Here is a 22,270-nt window from a genome sequence, read left to right as displayed (position 1 = left end):
ACTCTGATTTGGTGATAACCGGATTTCAAGTCAAGTTTGGAGAAATACTCAGTTCCATGCAACTCATCTAATAATTCATCCATCACCGGTATCGGGTAGCGATCTGGAACTGTAACTTTATTCAACTCCCTATAATCAATACACATCCTCCATGAGCTATCTTTTTTTTTTACTAGAATGACAGGGCTTAAAAATGCGCTTGAACTGTTTCGAATGATACCTTGACTCAACATACTCCGAATTTGTTTTTCGATCTCCTCTTTGTGGTGATGAGGGTAACGATACGGTCTGGTCTTACGCTTACTGGTCCAGCATCCTTTTGTAACTCAATGGTATGATTAATTTCTCGTTTAGGTGGCAGCCCTGTATTTTCTTCGAAAACTCCCTTGAATTTGCTCAACAATTCATTAAGCTCCTGCTTTTGCCCCTCGGTCAGTTCCTGTACTTCATTTGTTGGTACTAGTTCTTCTTCTAACAAACTGTGCAAGGAGTCCATCGGTGCATGAGATATGTTGTTGGTTGACACCTCTTTGGTGGTGAAGAATTGACCATGTAATTCCACCCTTTTTCCTTCCCATAGAAAACTAATGGTCATCTTGTCCCAGTCAAAAGTTACTTTTCCAAACCGTTGCAACCAAGCCACCCCCAATATCATATCTAGGTCACCCAATTCGAGGACATAAGCATCAACACTGGTGGTAAAGTCATTCAAACACACCTCCAATTTTCTACATCTTCCTCTTGTCGATACTCTGTGACCATCACCCAACTTCACTCCCATTGATCTTCCTTGCTCAACATATAGCCCTAAAGCAGTGGCCACATGAGGTGAGACAAAATTGTGACTGGCACCGCTGTCAATTAAAATCATAATTGAGACCCCCTTTAAGCTTCCTTGGAGGCGCAAAGTGGTAGGAGGGGTATTGTTCGACTTAATGTTAGTTTCAGTAATACCAAATAACCCCCATAGAGTTGCAATCTAGCACCTCTTCCTCATCTTCCTTAACTTCGATGGCTATCACCTCACCTTCCTCATTAATAGTTTCGTCATCTTCTAAAATCACCAACCTGAGTTGTTTCTCAGCACACTGATGAAGAGGATGATACTTTTCTCCACATCGGAAACACAACCCTTGTGCTCTTCGCTCCATCAGCTCAGAATACGGCAAGTGCTTGAGGCCACGGTTGCGTTCTCCTCCATATCTCCTTCCTTCGTCACCTCTAGATCTGGTTGTGCTGGTGTTTGCATGCGTATTCCCATTTGGGTTAGATGGTGAAGAACCCGTTTTACTTTGCACCGATCCAGCAGAATAATTAGTATACCCATTTCCCACTCGGGTCGAACCTGGGTTATGTTGAGACCCAGAACCTGTTTTCCAACTAAGCCCATATCCTCCTGACCCACTTCCCTTCCAATTACGGGGCCCACCAGCACTTACTCTTGGCAACAACGACCCACGCATCTCCGTCTCTATATCACGAGCGATCTTCATCGCCTGAACCCGTGAACGTGGATTCATTGTTCGAACCCTCAGACGAATATCCGTTTTGAGTCCTCCCATGAAATACCCCAAGTACTGCTCCTCCGGTAACCTCCCTACCTGCGACGATACATATTCAGAGGTGGTGATGTATTCGTCAACCGTTCCAGTCTGTTGTAAATCCTTCATTTCCTCAAAAGGGTTATCGCTTTGTCTTCCCCCATATCTCTCAATTAAAGCCTGTTTTAGCTTCAACCATGCCAAATCGTCCTCCGTCTCCCTCAACAAATTGAACCAGTGGATTGTTGCTCCTTCCATGCTTAGTTTTGCCAATCGGACCTTCACCTCCTCCGATGTACCCTGAACTTTGAAATACGTCTCAACACGTGTGACCCAACCCACAGGATCGTCACCATCAAACGATGGTAACTCCACCTTCTTCACCGCCATCTTATACTCTGTCACAGACTCCTCCGAAAATGTAGGTCGTTCCACCGACTGTCGTCGCTCCCACAGTTTCGTAAACTCGCTCATCATGGTATCACGAAACTCTTGCATCATCATCTCACGAAAATCTCTCAACTCCTGACGTACATAATTCTCCACCGCCGAGAGCCTTTCTTCTACTGTTCCCATTCGCTCTGACAACTTGGGTGGCATGTACTGGACAAGAACTCACTGGTACCTCTCGAAAATCCGGTAGGTCGGACCAATGATAGAACTAGCAGAAAAAATATATGAAGCAATTTAAAAGAATGGTGAAATGAATTGTCTTTTTGTATTAATAGATGGAAAGGTAAATAGCAAAGTGTATAACCAGAGCTGAGCTCCTCCAGAGAGTACAATCTCCTAATACAATGTTAGCAATAATCCTGCGTACCCTAACAAACACCACCCTCTCCCATATATCTCCCACTACTAACAACCTTCCTAAGAATCAGGGATTCCCTTTGCCACGTCACTAATAGAATTGTCCCCCACTTTCTTACCCCTGCGAACATAGACTCTCCATACAGCAGGATTGGGCCTTTCATTAGTAACATGCCCAATAGTAGTTGTTCTATCATTACCTTCCCCAGGAACAACAGCCTTGTCCTCAAGGCTGAGAGAAGGGAACTGACTTTTTAAGACTGACTCATCCTCCCAAGTTGTGTCTTCTACAGCTCTTCCCTTCCAACGCACCAACCATTGTCGCACCCGCTGTCCATTTTTCGTAATTGGCCTTGAAGCCAACAATTCTTCCGGGTCTTCTAAGTGTTCTGGCTCTATCTCGAGCCCTTCCGGTAGTTGAGGTTCAACAGCATACTCCCCAATAGCCTTCTTAAGTTGAGATATATGAAACACCGCATGTACTCGACTTCCTTCAGGCAGTTTCAACTTATATGACACTGCTCCTATTTTTTTCTGGATAGGAAAAGGTCCAAAATACCGTGGAGCAAGTTTCTGATTAATCCTTCGAGAGATTGTTTGTTGCCTATGGGGTCGGAGCTTCAAGAATACCCATTCACCCCCCTCAAATGAGTAAGCCTTTCTTTTCTTGTCCGCGTATCTCTTCATCTGCTCTTGAGCCCGAGTCAAATGATACTTCAATTGACGTAGGGCCTCATCCCGATCAACCAACTCAGCTGCCACTGCCTCTACCTTAGTTTCTCCCTGTAGAAATCTCACCACAGTAGGTGGTTTTCTTCCATACACTGCTTCAAATGGCGTCGGTTATTCATTGGAGACTCTGGTGTTGGAAAATCTAATATACTGTCTAGGTTTACAAGAAATGAGTTCTGTCTTGAATCTAAATCTACCATTGGTGTTGAATTCGCTACCAGAACAATACAGGTTCCATTTCTTTTTCTTTTACTTATTTCTTCCTTTGGATTTCCGTTAATTTCTCATTAAATACTAAAATTGTAGATGGTATTACGATTGTGGTCACAACAGTTTCTGCTCTCTCTACTGTGGTCGTTCCCGTGTAAATTTTGATTCAGTGTTTCAAATACAGTGTTAAAAACATTTTAGGTAAAGATTTTTCAGAAATAAATTAAATTCTAACTTCTAAATTTTGAGTTTTAATGAAAATACTTAAAAATTTGGGGGAAGTGGTTGATGCGGTGTGATTTCAAATCACACTGGTATTGTGGTCTTTGGAGACTATGGCATCAGCCATCTTTGGTATTGCAACATTGTGGTTTCTGCAACATAAGAACCATAATTTAGAAGTATCGATCATAGTCGCTGGCCTGTTTTTCAAACCTTATTTATTTTCCTAAGTTATTTTAGTTTATTTTCATAAACTTCTTCTCCAAATAGCTTATAGAAACAACTATATAGTTTATAATAACCAACACAGTGTTAGAAATGCTTGGGTCCCTTAACTTAACCATTTAACTCAGAGTTTGATTCCGGGCTGAAAGAGGTCTACCCTTTAAATGGATTTCAATAGCTTCAAGCAGTGTTATCAAATATCCGCAATTGTGGTGTTATGGCGGGTATACATACTGGTTTTTGAGCTCGTCGCAATGGTAAATATTGGCCGATATTGTGGGGTTTTCCGCCATAATCTACTATAACGTCTCCGCAAAGCGTCTTGTATGGCGGGATTTTGGCTCTCTACTATGGACTGCCATTCGCCATGGACAACAATGGCTTCAAGGCATTAGTTCCACAGTTGCGCGCGAGGGATAGTTTGGTTTTCCAAAGAAAAATATAGTTTATAATAGAGTTAACCCTTGTTCTCTCTTCAATTGCAGAAACAGTTTGTAATAAACACCTCTTCCTAAAGAACTTGTTGCACATGTTCAGTGATTTTCACTATTAAATTCGAAGGAACTAATTTCCGTCACCAATATATACACGAATGTTTGAAACAGGTGGAAGGGAAGTCAGTGAAGGCACAAATATGGGACACTGCAGGTCAAGAGAGGTACAGAGCAATCACAAGTGCACAAACTCTCGGTACTTAAATGGGTTATTGATAATTTCATACTGCACAAACTCTCGGTACTTAAATGAGTTATTGATAGTTTCATACTGGACCATATGAATTTGTTGAGGAACTTTACAGTTACCGAATATGATTCCATTTTGTATGACTTCCAAAATCATATATTCTGATTTGTACAAATTTGCTTTAGTGGTTTTTCTTCAATGAAATTACAGCATTGCTACGGTTCATTTAAAATTAGCCATCTTCTTCTTGTGTCTTCTATAAGAAAAATTTTACGGTTGACTTAATATATCCTTGTTATGGTTTTATGGACAATCTTTCTCAATTATTATTATTTGATTGTGCAATTGTGAAGTTGTTATGATCTGCTTGGGATCAGTATGTTCTTTTATTTACCAAATTTATTTTGAATTCATAACTAACTTGATCGTCGGAGATTTTGCAGGTACCACACCTTTGGTGTGTCATGCTATGCTCATGAGTATGATGAAACAGAAAGGAAATGCAACATCTTAAAAGCATGGTAGCAATTTTACCTTTGATTTGAGCTGCTGGCCATGCTTAACAGTCCGGTCTTCAACCGAGCTGAGTGAATGAGATTCATTGACATGGGGGGCCTTCTGAAACATTGGAAATGGGCAGAGGCTGAAAACTTTGGGTGTTAGGCTGTGTTTGAAGTGGGGAGTCATGCCTCAAATATAAATTCTGGTGTCCCTAGTGAAAGTTGAAGCAAAACATTGGAAATTTGAGTTGTTCTTCATAATGCCTATTAAGCTCACGAGATCTTGCGAAAGAAATGGGAGAAGGTGTGTAGAGAAAATAAAAGGCGGGGAGGGGACTGGGTATATAAAATTTGAGAGCTTTCAACTTAGCTTTGGTTTGGTACTGGCTCTTGAGGTTGCATGTAGAAAAACAAACTCAGTTTTTGAAAACCAGAATTTCATGTATATGGACCCAATATATTATTCAAACAAGTTTATTTGACAGTAATATATAAGACAATTATTGCCCTTTTGTAATTTGTACAAGTGTAAACTTTGAATTTTGTTTGAAGTCGTGATTTCCGTTTTTGATTTGGTTCTCACAATATAGATAATGCATTCATAGAAAGTAAGTTACTTTAACTTGAAGGTATCTTCCAAAGGTAACTAGAAATAGGATGTTTGGTTCAGTAGGACTTTCTAACTGTATCTTGTTCTTTTTCCTCCTTCAAAAGACTTCCCATAAAGGTCAATGCCACTCTTTTATGCTTATAACATCATGTGTTTTTATAATTCCGTCGTTTTGTTTACTCTAAAATGTTACTCTTTTTATTTTCCAAAATTATTTTGAAGTGATAACTAACTTGTTCGTCCGAGTCTTTGTAGGAAGGTATGTACGCTCTTGTCATGAATAGATCAAAATGAGTCTTGAGGTCATAACAGGTAATGTTCTTCTATTGCCTCTTTTCATTTGGTTTTTAGAATGTATGTTAAGTGATTGTTTTGTTACAAATAGTAAATACTGCACAAATCTATAATAAATATTGAGCTGTTTCTGACACTTTCTTTTTTATATTATTCGGGTAAGGTTGTATTGTGTTTTGATTTCACTGTTTCTTTTGGTCATATTTGATAGGGAGAGCCAACAGCTGAGGTTACAAATAAAGATTTTGATGCTGCAGGGCATACAATTGATACATCTTTGGCGGTCATGTTCCAACTTAGGAAGGTTCTCAACCCCAAGAGTGTGATCAAGCCAACATCACTAGCTAAAGATTATTTTGAATCCATAACTAACTTGATCGTCCGATACTTTGTAGGTACCACACCTTTGCTATGATCATGTCAATCTTGAGGTCCTTAGAGGTAATGTTCTTATGTTTGCCTCTTTTAATTTGGTTTGATTTGTTTGTGCTCAACAAATTATTCAGGTTCATTCGTTGATTTCATTTATTAATATGTACAAGTTTTATAAAAACGTGAAGCCTTTTCTTGACTTGAACATTTTTTCAGATATTATTCAGGTTTTTTTTTTTAACTATGCAATGATTAAATGAACTTGTTCTTTGTCTAGTTTCAATATTTCTTCCATATTAAATTTGGCTGCCTTACTTCACTTGTTCAGTTTATTTTTTCTGAATTTATAGTAATGTGTGACCTGTTCCATGAGATATAGAAAGTAGTGATGCAGGGAACCTTGGATTTGGAAGCATAATTTGGCTGCCTTACATTCACCACCATCTTCCTTCCTTACATTACACTTCCTTCCAATCCCCATCCTCTCTCCTCAATTTCTCAAGGTGATTCTCTCTCTCTACTCTTAATTTCATATCTTCAATCTAATTTCATAGCTTCAGTTGTTTCTCGATAGAAAAACCTATTTTTTCTGTTCTAAAATACCTCAATGCATGCAATTCTGTGTAATTGATTCAATTACTGTTCGTGTAACCGCCATGGGGAAAATTGATAAGCCCTTTTCGTTGCTTTCAATTCATTGAGAGATCTCGCGGAACTAATTGAGTTTTCGTTTTAATTCGTTAAGAGATCTATTGAATCCTGATTTTTTGTATTTTTTTTGTTCAATTCTTTGGTACTCGAATTTGCATTGAATAGGATATCCATATTGATGAACTGTCGTAATCAACGCCGAACGTGTGAAGTGTTTATTTGATTTTAGTAATGCTGACCAATGCTGACGTTATGAGCTCTGTAGCACCGACGCGTAAGTTTTATTCAGTCTTTTTTTGAAATTATTACTAGTTTCGATGTGTATGGGTTGGTGTTGGTGTTGTGTCGGTGTCTCTGTATTTGTCTTCGTGTTTGACTTTGGTCATAACAGTGGCAGTGATGCGATCCCAATTGCAGTTGTGATGTTGTTGCATAAATCTCTAAAACCTTTATATTGTGGTTGCTGACCGTAATTTAGAACAATGTGCATAATATTTTATTAGCCTTTTGGATTGGATTCACAGCCGGTCTTAGGTAATTACAATGGCTGATGCGGTCGCAACTGTAATTACATTGTTGTTGTAGACATCTCTAAAATCTTTATATTATGGTTGTAACTTATCAATGTGTATTATATGGTTAGTCTTTTGGGTTGGCTCTAGTGATGGGATTGCAATTGCATTTGGAATGTTGTTGCAGAGATCTTTTAAACATATTTATATTGCAATTGTAAATGTAGTTATGACTGTAGTCTGTAAAAATGTGTATAACATCTGATTAGTTTTTTGGATTAAGCTATCCTCGTAAATTTAAGTCATAACAGCGGCCTAAAACCTTAATGTTGAAGCTACGACTACAATTGCTGACAGCAGTTTAGAACAATGTGTGTAATATCATTAGCGAATAGAATCAATAAAAATTTGAATTTTTTTTTTCTGAAGGTTTTTGGAAGAAACAACATGGGTAGCAAGGCACCAAGTTGGTCTGACCAATGGGGAAATGGTGGGCTTGGCAGCGACGAGTATGAGGACGATGTGATGGTGAAGAAGAATAATAAGAGCAACGGAAGTGGCAAGATGGCAGATGCAAAAGCTATGGCGTCGGTTAGTATGGGCAAAGCGAAAACAGTTGCAATCGTCGGTGCTGACAAAGCTAAGTCAGCTGCTGTGGTAGGTGCTCAGAAGGTGAAGAGTGGAACCTCTGCCGGATTCAAATGGATCAAGAATCAGTGTCAGAAAAAGAAGTAAGAACAAAAAAACTCATTCATTTGCTTGGACTTTGGACAGTTTCATATCATGTCTATGTTAAATACACCATTGGTGCTCAACTATAGTTTTTATTGATTTGGTTTTTAATTTGGAGTACAGAAGTTCATAATAGCTTTGTTTTCTATGTTTCTGGATTTATAATCATAGATAAATTTTATAGTTTTACTTTTATATTATTTGTGCCACAGTGTTCATATTTCAGAAGTGCAATTACAGGCGGTGCTTGATCTGATAAGCTGATTAATTTGGATTGAATCAATCTATAAAATGTGTTCTTTGTCTACTTTCAATATTTTACAGTTTTTATTCAGGTTTTTTTTGAACTATGCAATGATTAAATGAACTTGTTCTTTGTCTACTTTCAATATTTCTTCCATATTAAATTTGGCTGCCTTACTTCACTTGTTCAGTTTATTTTTTCTGAATTTATAGTAATTGGTGACCGGTTCCATGAGAATAGAAAGTGATGCAGGGAACCTTTGATTTGGAAGTATAATTCGGTCTGCACCCCAACTATTTTTCATATAGAGTTTCATGCATTTCTTTAGATTATATCACATAAAGTTGTTAATTGATCTGTAGTACCTACACCTCCGATCAAAGGTGTGTCCAATGTCAGGCACGTGTTGGTTCCTGACACTGACACATCCTTATTCAATTGATTAATTTTTTTAAATTATTACTGGTGTTGATGTGTCATTGTCGTGTCCTATGTCCGTATTGTATAGGTTAATTTATTAATTAGTGCGTAAAGAAAAATTTGAAATCCATAATATGAAATTTCCAGTGCCTTGTTCTGGTCATTGTTATCCATATGTGGTAACTGTGACTTTAATAGATATTGATGTACATCTACTTGAAAAATTGCATATTGTTTATAATTCATTTTAGTTCCCAGTCATTTCCAACTATGACTACCAAAATCTTTTTATTATTACTTCAATGTGGTTACAATATGTAGGTCAAAAGTTATCCTGCATATTTTCTGATTTGTACTAATTTGCTGAAGTGGTTTTCCTTCAAATGTGGTTGCAGGGATTTGTCATTGTCTCAACTTTACTAAATACAACATTGCTACAGTTCATTTAAAATTATCCATCTCCTTCTGCAATCTATAAGAAATATTGCCCGGTTGACTTAATATACCCTTGTTATGGTTTTATGGATAATCTTTTTCAATATTTGAATATGCAATTGTAAACTTGTCATGATCTGCGGGAGAATATCTAAGATACTTTGTTCTTTTATTTACAATATTATTTTGAATTCATAACTTGACCGTCGTAATTTTTGCAGGTACCACACCTTTGCCGTGTCATGCTATGTTCATGAGTATGATGAAACAGAAAGGAAATGGTAGGATGTTTGGTTTGCTGTGATCGGTTCCATGAGATTTAGAAAGTGATGCAGGGACGCCTTTGATCATGCTCAACAAGCTGCTAGAGTGTTCAAGAACAGAAGCAGCCTGCAGTCTACCCTATTGGAAGCACCATCCGTTCCTCAACCCAACTCCGAGTGGATGAGTGTCATTGACTCGAGGGCCTGCTGGAACATTGGAAATGGGCAGAGGGTGAAAATGTTGGGTGACAACTGGTTCCTGGGTCAGGCTGAGTTTGAAGTGTGGAGTCATGCCTCAACCCTAGTGATTCGGTTGATCGAAGATGACACAAACAATGGAAATTGTGAGTTATTCTTCATCTATTTTAATGCTGATTAAGAAACAAAAGATAGAGTTCTTAGATGATGAGATTCCTCACATGATCACACTATCGTCACCTCATCATACTTCCTCACCACCGCAGAAAACACGCTTACGGTTAATGGATGAAATTATTTAGCTTGGTGAGATGCGATTAGAACTGTTTCGTCTCATCAACAACACTCAAGAAGCCATGGACGCTGAAAGAAAGAGGAAAATCACAATCTTGATGTCATTTAGATAATAACTAACAACTTTTTATTCATTTCAATTGATTCTGTTAGGTATGTTGTTTTATTTCCCCAATGTTATTTTGAATCCATCCATCTGTTACTATTGTTGTGTCGTGATGAGTAGGATCAAACTCCTTCAGGTAAAGTAACTAGAAATAGAATGGCATTTAGTATGTGTGGTTAACTATGACTTCCTAACCGTATCTTGTTCTTTTTCCTTTTTCACAGACTTGTTGGTTACTGTCAGTTTTACTTGATTGTCAGAGTCTTTGCAGGCAGGTACCACAACCTTTGTATGCTCTCATGAATATATCAAAATCAGTCTTAAAGTCATTACAGGTAATAATGTTGTGTTTTCTCTTTTCATTTGGTTTTTACAATATATGCAAGGTGATTGATTGTTTTGTTATAAATACTAAATACTGCACAGATGCTGTTTTGTTATAAATACTAAATACTACACAGATGCTACTTTCCAAATACAATGAGCTGTTTCTGGCACTTACTTTTTTTATAGTGGTGTGGGTGGTATTGTGTTTTCATTTTGAAACGTACTTGTGGAGTCCCAATCCCAAACTGTATTAAATTTTTCTTGAGGAGAGTGGCTAGTCCTACAAGAAGGTTTGATGATTTTCGCACTTCACTGTGACACCGCACCACTATACTAAACCTGTTATCTCTATTTGTTATAGAATGATTGCTGTTAAATAATATGCTCTTTGTTTAGGAAAATCTTGTAAGGTTAACCTTTTCAACCGTCTTCCATCTATTACTAATAGATAGCTGATTCATCATGCTGTGTCATAATTTAATTAATTCTCTGTATTTTATGTTTGCTATACTAATAGTTTATAGTGTGGTGGTAGATTTTGATATCATTATACCATGTATAGATTACATGTAATGTAACACCTGACTTGTTTTAGCCTTAACTACTGCAACAAGCATCTTGAGTGATCATGACATGATTGACTTGTTTCTTTTGGTCATATTAGATATGGAGAGCCAACAGTTGAGGTCACAAATGAAGGCGTTGATGTTGCAGGGCATGCAGTTGGTTCATCTTCGGAGTGTGATGAAACCTGCATCACTGGGAAAAGCCTCTGCCCAAGCAAGCTTATGGTTAATCTTTCTCAATTATTATCATTGGATTGTGCATTGTTGGTTATATTGTTTTATTTCCCAACATTATTTTGAATTCATTATTAACTTGATCGTTGGAGACATTGTAGGTACCACACCCTTGCTATGAATATGTACAATTTTAATAAAAATGTGAAGCCTTTTTTTTATTTGAACATTTCTTCACTCGTCTTAATGACTTTTTGTTGGCTTTCTTGTAGTGAGCTTATTTACTTTTCAATGCTTACATTGATAATGTTTTGTGGATTTTGTAGGAGGCTAACTTGGAAGAGTTTGGTGAATATTAAAATAATAGAGTTAATACCTATTATGTCGTTGCACTTACTGTTAAATTGTTTGTTCCGCACATATCTTTCATGTGTCTGTTTATGTTCTATAGAATGCATACATGCTAATGTTGATGTTCTGATATTGTTTCTATTTCAATTATTCCTTCATGAATGATCGTTTGATTATTTATGAGTTTGGCTTTAGATTATTTCTTCCATTGTTTGATTTTAAATAGGGTTCGTATTTAAATTGTTGGAAGCTGTTGTATTAATCAATGAATGATGTGAATCTAAATTCTAATATAACAATCTGATTTAGTTCAATCTCCTAAACTTTGTTTATTTTATTAACAGAAAACAATTAACTACACTTGTTTGCATTTTCCAGGAGTAACTAGAAATAGAATGCAAATATCTAATGGTGAAGGATAATACTAACATTATGAATTCTGTTTCAGGCCCCGCCAAGGGAGCAAGCGTATGTGACATTTTTCGGATCGAGTTTCATGCACTTCATTAGATAAAATGAACTTGTTCTTTGTTTTGGAAGCATAATCCGGTCTGCATTCCAGCTCTTTCTCGTATTGAGTTTTCATGCACTTCATTAGATTAAATCACACACGTTTGTGATTCTAGTAGAATGGAAGTGTTGTCATTTTTTAAAATTATTTAGGTCGAATGCCAGTAATTTCCAATGCAAATTGTTTTTAATGCAAGTCAGATCCTATGCATTTGAAGATGTTGTTTTTTCTATTAACAAATGTTAATATGTTAGTTTTATTATGGCGTGGGTAGGAATAGAACCATCAACCTCAACTCTCTCACTCCATCCTCAAACCACCAAGCCAAGTTTATATCTCTCTATATAATGATATGGTTTAGTTTTGTCTTAGCATTTAGGAGCTTTAATCTACATTCTAATATACATAATTTATGGAGATATATTATTATATTTCAATATTGGCGGAGCTGTAGAGGTAGTAACTGCACAAACTCTAGGTACTTAAATGAGTTATTGATAATTTCATACTGGACCATATGAATTTGTTGAGGAACTTCACAGTTACTGAATATGATTCCATTTTGTATGACTTCCAAAATCATATATTCTGATTTGTACAAATTTGCTTTAGTGGTTTTTCTTCAATGAAATTACAGCATTGCTACAGTTCATTTAAAATTAGCCATCTTCTTCTTGTGCCGTCTATAAGAAAAATTGCACGGTTGAATTAATATATCCTTGTTATGGTTTTATGGACAATCTTTCTCAATTATTATTATTTGATTGTGCAATTGTGAAGTTGTTATGATCTGCTTGTGATTAGTATGTTCTTTTATTTACCAAATTTATTTTGAATTCATAACAAATTTGATCGTCGGAGTTTTTGCAGGTACCACACCTTTGGTGTGTCATGCTATGCTCATGAGTATGATGAAACAGAAAGGAAATGCATCACCTTAAAAGCATGGTAGGAAGTTTACCTTTGATTTGAGCTGCTGGCCATGCTTAATAGTCCGGTCTTCAACCGAGCTGAGTGAATGAGATTCATTGACATGGGGACCTTCTGAAACATATGGACCCAACATATTATTCAAACAAATTTATTTGAGAGTAATATATAAGACAATTATTGCCCTTTTGTAATTTGTATAAGTAAAGTATAAACTTTGAATTTTGTTTGAAATCGTGATTTCCGTTTTTGATTTGGTTCTCACAAAATAGATAATGCATTCATAGAAAGTAAGTTATTTTAACTTGTTGGTATCTTCCAAGGTAACTAGAAATAGGATGTTTGGTTCAGAAGGACTTTCTAACTGCTCTTTCAAAAGACTTTCCATAAAGGTCAATGTCAATCTTTTATGCTTATAATAGCATCATGCATTTTTATAATTCCGTCTTTTTGTTTATTCTAAAATGTTACTCTTTTTATTTCCAAAAATTATTTTGAAGTGATAACTAACTTGTTCGTCCGAGTCTTTGTAGGAAGGTATGTACGCTCTTGTCATGAATAGATCAAAATGAGTCTTGAGGTCATTACAGGTAATGTTATTCTATTGCCTCTTTTCATTTGGTTTTTAGAATGTATGTTAAGTGATTGTTTTGTTACAAATAGTGTATACGACACAAATCTATAATAAATATCGGGTTGTTTCTGGCACTTTCTTTTTTATATTATTCGGGTAAGGGTTGTATTGTGTTTTGATTTCACTGTTTCTTTTGGTCATATTTGATAGGGAGAGCCAGTAGTTGAGGTTACAAATGAAGGTGTTGATGCTGCGGGGCATACAATTGGTACATCTTTGGAGGTCATTTCCATCTTAGGAAGGTTCTCAACCCCAAGAGTGTGATCAAACCAACATCACTAGCTATAGATTATTTTGAATCCATAACTAACTTGATCGTCCGATACTTTGTAGGTACCACACCTTTGCTATGATCGTGTCAGTCTTGAGGTCCTTAGAGGTAATGTTCTTATGTTTGCCTCTTTTAATTTGGTTTGATTTGTTTGTGCTCAACAAATTATTCAGGTTCATTCGTTGATTTCATTTATTAAAAAGTTTTATAAAAACATGAAGCCTTTTCTTGACTTGAACATCTTTTCCGATATTATTCAGGTTTTTTTTAACTATGCAATGATTAAATGAACTTGTTCTTTATCTAATTTCAATATTTCTTCCATATTAAATTTGGCTGTCTCACTTCATTTGTTCAGTTTATTTTTTCTGAATTTATAGTAATTTGTGACCTGTTCCATGAGATATAGAAAGTGATGCAGGGAATCTTTGATTTGGAAGCATAATTTGGCCTGCACTCCAGCTATTTCTCATATAGAGTTTCATGCATTTCATTACATTAAATCACATAAATTTATTAATTAATTTGTAGAACCTACACCTCCGATCAAAGGTGTGTCCAATGTCAGACACGTGTTGGTTTTCTGACACTGACATATCCACATTCAAATTATTTATTTTTTCAAACTATTACTGGTGTTGAAAATTTGCATATTGTTTTGAATTCATTTCAGATCCTAGTAATTTCCGACTATGACTACGAAGATCTTTTTATTGGGACTTTAGGTAAAAAGTCATCCTGCATATTTTCTGATTTGTACAAATTTACTGAAGTGGTTTTCCTTCAAATGTGGTTGCAGGGATTTGTCTTCGTCTCAACTGTATTCGATACAATATCTTGCCCTCATATACCTTAATAAAATGGGGTAGTCGGACGTAAAAGTATGCATCTTGTAGAAACCGTTTGGACCCTACTTCTCTATGGTAATGTTCCATTCCGGTTCTGGGGGGATATTATGCTAATGGCATGTTACCTTATAAACCCCGTGCCCTCGTCTGGCCTTAACAACAATATCCCTCACTAAATTTTGTTGTTTCCTCATTCCCACCCAATTCCTCCTCGTGTCTTCGAGTCTACAATATTTGTTCACAATCTCTCTCCTTTGATGATTTATCAACTCAATTACTTAAGTGTCTTTCTTGGTTATCATCAATCACAAAAAGGTTATCGTTTCTATTCTACTACTCTACAATGATAACTCATATCAGTCGTTGTTATCTTGTTTGAGTTTGTTTCATATTTCGAGTCCAATCACGTAACTCCGGGACCCCTTCAAGAAATTACTCCCACACCTCTTCTAAATGTTATTAATGTCTAGCCTACTATTATTCTCAATCAGTCCAAGGAGCCTGATCCACTAGATATCACTTTGGTTGACCCTCCAACTTCTCGACCACTACAAACATATCACTTTCATCACTCAACATCTTTCATATCTGTTCCCGAGATCATTGCGGACTCTCCTTTAAGGTTGTCCCATCAACGGATCTGATCCTGTAGCCTGAGCCAGATTTTCTGATTGCCCTGTGAAAAGGTATATATCAAACACGAAATATATCTCTCCACATTATATTAATGTATGTTAGCACCATTTTCCCCTTTACGTTATACTTGTATGTCTTCTTTGTCTTCTATTTCTATTCTTAACACTTCAGGTGAAGCATTATCTCATCCCTGACTGGAGGCAATAAATGATTGACGAGATGTGTTCTCTCCAAACAGTGGTACTTGGGAATTGGTTCCTCTACCCCCTATGAAGTCTTTGGTAGGTTGTCATTGGATTTATATTGTGAAGGTCGGTCTAAAAGATAAGATTAATCGATTTAAAGCTTGTTTGGTAGCCAAAGGAACACTCATATTTTTGGGTTGGATTACAGTGATACTTTTTCACCTGTAGCTAATATGCCATAAGTTAGACTTCTTCTCACTATTCAATAATGCCTTCTGTTAAGAAGATAAGCAAGGAGAAAAGAAGAAATTCTGTTATTGTATTTCTCAAGGATGCATAGTACAGAGGATCCATATATATAAGGAATTGATAAGGCTAGGCACTAACAAATTCTATGTCAGTTGTACAGCACTAACAAATTCTATGCCAGCTGTACAACACTAACAAATTCTAATACAGCTATACTTAGTGATAACACATAATATAAGCCCCTATACAAAAGCATCTCTAATAGTCCCCCTTAGAACTTGATGAAGCTTCCAGCAACTGTCTTTTGTTGACAACTCTGAGCTTGTTCCTCAGAGGAAGAAACTTCACAGCAGTAAGAGGTTTTGTCAGTGCATCTGCCCATTGATCCTGGGCAGACACATGAGCAACAATTAAGCTTTTATTTAGGACCTTTTCTCTCACAAAAAATATGTCTAATTCCATGTGCTTAGTTCTGTTGTGAAGCACAGGGTTGTGAGCCAAAGTGACAGTGCTGAGATTGTCACAGAGAATTCTAGGAACCTGAAATTTGCACTTAAGCTCTTGAAGGAGAGATTGAATCCACAATAATTCTGCAGCCAGTTGAGCCATGCTTCTATACTCTGCCTCAGCACTTGACCTTGCTACCAACTGCTGCTTCTTAGACCACCAGGAAATTAGGTTAGGACCTAAGAAAACACAAGTACCGGATGTGGATCTTCTATCATCTGGGTCTGCTTCCCAGTCAGCATCACAAAAACTCAGCAGAGATAGAGGCTGATGTTTAGGTAAATTAGGCTTATAACATCATGTGTTGTTATAATTCCGTCTTTTTGCTTACTCTAAAATGTTACTCTTATCATTTCCCAAAATTATTTTGAAGTGATAACTAACTTGTTCATCGGAGTGTTTGTAGGAAGGTATGTACGGTGTTGTCATGAATAGATCAAAATGAGTCTTGAGGTCATTACAGGTAATGTTCTTTTATTGCTTCTTTTCATTTGGTTTTTACAATATATGCAAAGTGATTGTTTTGTTACAAGTAGTAAATACTGCACAAATCCATAACAAATATTGAGCAGTTTCTGGCACTTTCCTTTTTATATCATACTGGTAAGGGTTGTATTGTGTTTTGATTTCACTGTTTCTTTTGGTCATATTTGATAGGGAGAGCCAGCAGTTAAGGTGACAAATGAAACTGTTGATGCTACAGTGCATACAATTGGTACATCTTTGGAGGTCGTGTTCAAACTTAGGAAGGTTCTCAACCCCAAGAGTGTGATCAGACCAACATCATTAGCTAAAGATTATTTTGAATCCATATCTAACTTGACCGTCAAATGCTTTGTAGGTACCACACCTTTGCTATGACCATGTCAGTCTTGAGGTCATTAGAGGTAATGTTTTTTTGTTTGCCTCTTTTAATTTGGTTTGATTTGTTTGTGCTCAACAAATTATTCAGGTTCATTCGTTGATTTCATTTATTAATATGTACAAGTTTTGTAAAATCGTGAAGCCTTTTCTTGACTTGAACATTTTTTCAGATATTATTTAGGTTTTTTTCGAACTATGCAATGATTAAATGAACTTGTTCTTTGTCTAAATTAAATATTTCTTCCATATTAAATTTGGCTTTCTTATTTCACTTGTTCAGTTTATTTTTTATGAATTTATAGTAATTGGTGACCGGTTCCATGAGAATAGAAAGTGATGCTGGGAACCTTTGATTTGGAAGTATAATTCGGTTTGCACCCCAACTATTTTTCATATAGAGTTTCATGCATTTCTTTAGATTATATCACATAAATTTGTTAATTGATCTGTAGTACCTACACCTCCGATCAAAGGTGTGTCCAATGTCAAGCACGTGTTGGTTCTTGACACTGACACATCCACATTCAATTGATTAATTTTTTCAAATTATTATTGGTGTTGACGTGGGACTGTCGTGTCCCATGTCCGTATTGTATAGGTTAATTTATTAATTAATGCATAAAGAAAAGTTTGAAATCCATAATATGAAATTTCCAGTGCCTTGTTCTGGTCATTGTTATCCATATGTGGTAACTGTGTCTATAATAGATATTGATGTACATCAACTTGAAAAATTGCATATTGTTTATAATTCATTTCAGATCCCAGTAATTTCCAAGTATGACTATCAAAATCTTTTTATTATTACTTCAATGTGGTTACAATATGTAGGTAAAAAGTTATCCTGAATATTTTCTGATTTGTACTAATTTGCTGAAGTGGTTTTCCTTCAAATGTGGTTGCAGGGATTTTTCATTGTCTCAGCTTTACTCGATACAACATTGCTACAGTTCATTCAAACTTATCCATCTCCTTCTGCAATCTATAAGAAAAATTGCAGGGTTGGCTTAATATACCCTTGTTATGGTTTTATGGATAATCTTTCTCAATATTTGAATATGCAATTGTAAACTTGTCATGATATGCGGGAGAATATCTAAGATAGTATGTTCTTTTATTTACAAAAATTATTTTGAATTCATAACTTGACCGTCGGAGTTTTTGCAGGTACCACACCTTTGTCGTGTCATGCTATGTTCACGAGTATGATGAAACAGAAAGGAAATGGTAGGAAGTTTGGTTTGCTGTGATCGGTTCCATGAGATTTAGAAAGTGATGCAAGGACGCCTTTGATCATGCTCAACAAGCTGCTAGAGTGTTCAAGAACAGAAGCAGCCTGCGGTCTACCCTATTGGAAGCACCATCCGTTCTTCAACCCAACTACGAGTGGATGAGTGTCATTGACTCGAGGGCCTGCTGGAACATTGGAAATGGGCAGAGGGTGAAAATGTTGGGTGACAACTAGTTCCTGGGTCAGGCTGAGTTTGAAGTGTGGAGTCATGCTTAACCCTAGTGATTCAGTTAATCGAAGATGAAGCAAACAATGGAAATTGTGAGTTATTCTTCATCTATTTTAACGTTGATTAAGAAACAAAAGATAGAGTTCTTAGATGATGAGATTCCTAACATGATCACACTATCGTCACCTCATCATACTCCCTCACCACTGCAGAAAACATGCTTATCGTTAATGAATGAAATTATTGAACTTGGTGAGATGCGGTTAGAACTGTTTCGTCTCATTAACAACACCCAAGAAGCCATGGATGCTGAAAGAACAAGGGAAATCGCAATCTTGATGTCATTTAGATAGTAACTAACAACTTTTTATTCATTTCAAATTGATTTTGTTAGGTACATTGTTTTATTTACCCAATGTTATTATGAATATATGCTTGTGTCATGATGAGTAAGATGAAACTCCTTCTTCAGGTAATATATCTGTGTTTTTGCACTTACTGTGTGATCTAACAATCAAATTATTTGTCCCACTCATTTCTTACATACGATAATCAGGTTGTTGTTTAGGTCCTATACAATGCATTCATACAAAGTAACTTGAAATAGAAAGACATTTAGTATGTTGTTCTTTTTCCTTTTTCACAGACTTCCCATAAAGGTTAGTGTCAGTCTTTTATGCTTATAATTCCATCATGTCTTGCTAATTTCTTTACTCTAAAATGTTACTCTTAGTGTTTGTTTATGTCACAAGTCTTACTATATTGTCAGAGTCTTTGCAGGCAGGTACCACAACCTTGTTATGCTCGTGTAATGAATAGATTAAAATCAGTCTTAAGGTCCTTATGAGGTAATGATCTTCTGTTTGCCTCTTTTCATTTTGTTTTTACTATATATATATATATATATACACAAGGTGATTGTTTTGTTATAAATACTGCACAAATATTGTGGCGAAATGCTACTTTCCGAATACAGTGAGTGGTTGAGTTCTGCAGTTTATTTTGAGCTATTTCTGACACTTTCTTTGATTATACGGGTGTCAGTGGTATTGTATTTTCATTTTGAAATGTAATTCTGGAGTCCTAACACCAAATCGTTTTAGATTTTTCTTGACAGAGAGTGGTTAGTCCTACCAAGGTTTCATGATTTGCTCACTTTACTGTGACATGTCATCACTATACTAAAGTTACTTCGGGGATAAGGATGCTTGACCAAGTGCATGTTAACTCATTGCTATCTTTATTTGTTATAGATTGATGAACTATTTGACGGTTTTGTTTTATTTCCCAACATTAATTTGAATCCATTATTAACTTGATCGTCGGAGACATTGTAGGTACCACACCCTTGCTATGAATATTTCATAAATAGATCAAAAACAGTCTTGAGGTTATCAGAGATGATGTTCTTCTGTTTGCCTTTTATGATTTGGTTTGATTTGTTTGTTCTCAACATATTATTCAGGTTCATTCGTTCATTTCATTTTTTGAATTAATATGTACAATTTTTATAAAAATGTGAAGCCTTTTTTTGATTTGAACATTTTCTACTCGTCTTAATGACTTTTTGTTGGCTTTCTTGTACTGAGCTTATTCACTTTTCAATGCTTACATTGTTAATGTTTTGTAGATTTTGTAGGAGGAAAACTTGGAAGAGGTCATTGCACTTACTGTGATATAACTGTTAAATTGTTTGTCTCACACATATCTTTCAGATGCAAAGGATAATACTGACATTATGAATTTTGTTACAGGCCCCGCCCAGGGAGCAAGCGTATGTGACATTTTCATTGTATTAGATTGTGTTGATCCTACTATTGCTAGCAATTTAAGGCATCCCATGATGCACCATTTTGCAGGGATATGTTTTTTTCGAACTTACCCTTAAGTTTTCTTCAATGCAATGATTAAATGAACTTGTTCTTTGTCTAATTTCAGTATTTCTTCCATATTAAATTTAGCTGCCTTACTCACTTGTTCAGGTCATTTTTGCTGATTTTATGGTAATCTGTGATCGATTCCATGAGATATAGAAAGTGATGCAGGTCACCTTTGAATTTGGAAGCATAATCCGGTCTGCATCCCAGCTCTTTCTCATATTGAGTTTCATGCACTTCATTAGATTAAATCACATACGTATGTGATTCTAGTAGATGGAAAGTGTTGTCATTTTTTAAAATTATTTAGGTCGAATGCCAGTAATTTCCAATGCAAATTGTTTTTAATTCAAGTCAGATCCCAGTAATTTCCAATGTCCTTAGGTTGAATTCTTGTTGGTTTAGTTACTAGCCATGATGGTAACGTCAGATTCTATGCATTTGAAGATGTTGTTTTTTCTATTAACAAATGTTAATATGTTAGTTTTATTATGGTGTGGGTAGGAATAGAACCATCAACCTCAACTCTCTCACTCCATCCTCAAACCTCCAAGCCAAGTTTATATCTCTCTATATAATGATATGGTTTAGTTTTGTCTTAGCATTTAGGAGCTTTAATCTACATTCTAATATACATAATTTATGGAGATATATTATTATATTTCTATATTGGCGGAGCTGTAGAGGTAGTAACTGCACAAACTTTAGGTACTTAAATGGGTTATTGATAATTTCATACTGGACCATATGAATTTGTTGAGGAACTTTACAGTTACTGAATATGATTCCATTTTGTATGACTTCCAAAATCATATATTCTGATTTGTACAAATTTGCTTTAGTAGTTTTTCTTCAATGAAATTATAGCATTGCTACAGTTCATTTAATATTAGCCATCTTCTTCTTGTGTCGTCTATAAGAAAAATTGCATGGTTGACTTAATATATCCTTGTTATGGTTTTATGGACAATCTTTCTGAATTATTATTATTTGATTGTGCAATTGTGAAGTTGTTATGATCTGCTTGTGATTAGTATGTTCTTTTGTTTACCAAATTTATTTTGAATTCATAACTAACTTGATCGTCGAAGTTTTTGCAGGTACCACACCTTTGGTGTGTCATGCTATGCTCATGAGTATGATGAAACAGAAAGGAAATGCATCATCTTAAAAGCATGGTAGGAAGTTTACCTTTGATTTGAGTCGTTGGCCATGCTTAACAGTCCGGTCTTCAACCGAGCTGAGTGAATGAGATTCATTGACATGGGGGGCCTTCTGAAACATATGGACCCAACATATTATTCAAACAAATTTATTTCAGAGTAATATATAAGACAATTATTGCCCTTTTGTAATTTGTACAAGTAAAGTGTAAACTTTGAATTTTGTTTGAAATCGTGATTTCCGTTTTTGATTTGGTTCTCACAAAATAGATAATGCATTCATAGAAAGTAAGTTACTTTAACTTGTTGGTATCTTCCAAAGGTAACTAGAAATAGGATGTTTGGTTCAGAAACACTTTCTAACTGTATCTTGTTCTTTTTCCTCTTTCAAAAGACTTCCCATAAAGGTCAATGCCACTCTTTTATGTTTATAATAGCATCATGCATTTTTATAATTCCGTCTTTTTGTTTATTCTAAAATGTTACTCTTTTTATTTCCCAAAATTATTTTGAAGTGATAACTAACTGGTTCGTCCGAGTCTTTGTAGGAAGGTATGTACGCTCTTGTCATGAATAGATCAAAATGAGTCTTGAGGTCATTACAGGTAATGTTCTTCTATTGCCTCTTTTCATTTGGTGTTTAAAATGTATGCTAAGTGATT

The 22,270-nt window shown here is 35.8% G+C and overlaps 1 protein-coding gene, 1 long non-coding RNA gene and 1 pseudogene across 3 annotated transcripts in view; all 3 read left to right on the top strand.

Annotated features, from left to right (window-relative positions):
- Positions 1 to 4,642, top strand: part of LOC127074668 (mitochondrial uncoupling protein 1-like) — a 37,788-nt pseudogene extending 33,146 nt beyond the window's left edge.
- Positions 1 to 8,243, top strand: part of LOC127074675 (uncharacterized) — a 30,665-nt gene extending 22,422 nt beyond the window's left edge. The window contains exon 2 of the mRNA XM_051016020.1: positions 7,793 to 8,243. Within this exon, the coding sequence (XP_050871977.1) occupies positions 7,811 to 8,098 (288 nt within the window). The 5' untranslated portion in view covers positions 7,793 to 7,810 and the 3' untranslated portion in view covers positions 8,099 to 8,243. The remainder of the gene's footprint in view (positions 1 to 7,792) is intronic.
- A 1,085-nt stretch (positions 8,244 to 9,328) lies between these two features.
- LOC127074682 (uncharacterized) lies at positions 9,329 to 20,628 on the top strand. Of its 2 annotated transcripts, XR_007786089.1 has the most exons (12): positions 9,329 to 9,801; positions 9,922 to 10,390; positions 11,047 to 11,173; positions 11,922 to 12,022; positions 12,855 to 13,504; positions 13,699 to 13,790; positions 13,882 to 13,927; positions 14,619 to 16,522; positions 16,651 to 16,707; positions 16,902 to 17,131; positions 18,014 to 18,109; positions 18,276 to 20,628. It is a non-coding gene; the product is annotated as an uncharacterized LOC127074682 (long non-coding RNA). The 2 variants fall into 2 exon arrangements; XR_007786088.1 differs by having other exon boundaries at positions 11,047 to 12,022.
- Positions 20,629 to 22,270: the final 1,642 nt, after the last annotated feature.

The sequence above is a fragment of the Lathyrus oleraceus genome, chromosome 4 (assembly GCF_024323335.1).
Source record: "Lathyrus oleraceus cultivar Zhongwan6 chromosome 4, CAAS_Psat_ZW6_1.0, whole genome shotgun sequence".
Taxonomy (NCBI): domain Eukaryota; kingdom Viridiplantae; phylum Streptophyta; class Magnoliopsida; order Fabales; family Fabaceae; genus Lathyrus; species Lathyrus oleraceus.
Note: the sequence above shows the minus strand (reverse complement) of the source record. Positions and strands in the feature narration are given on the sequence as shown.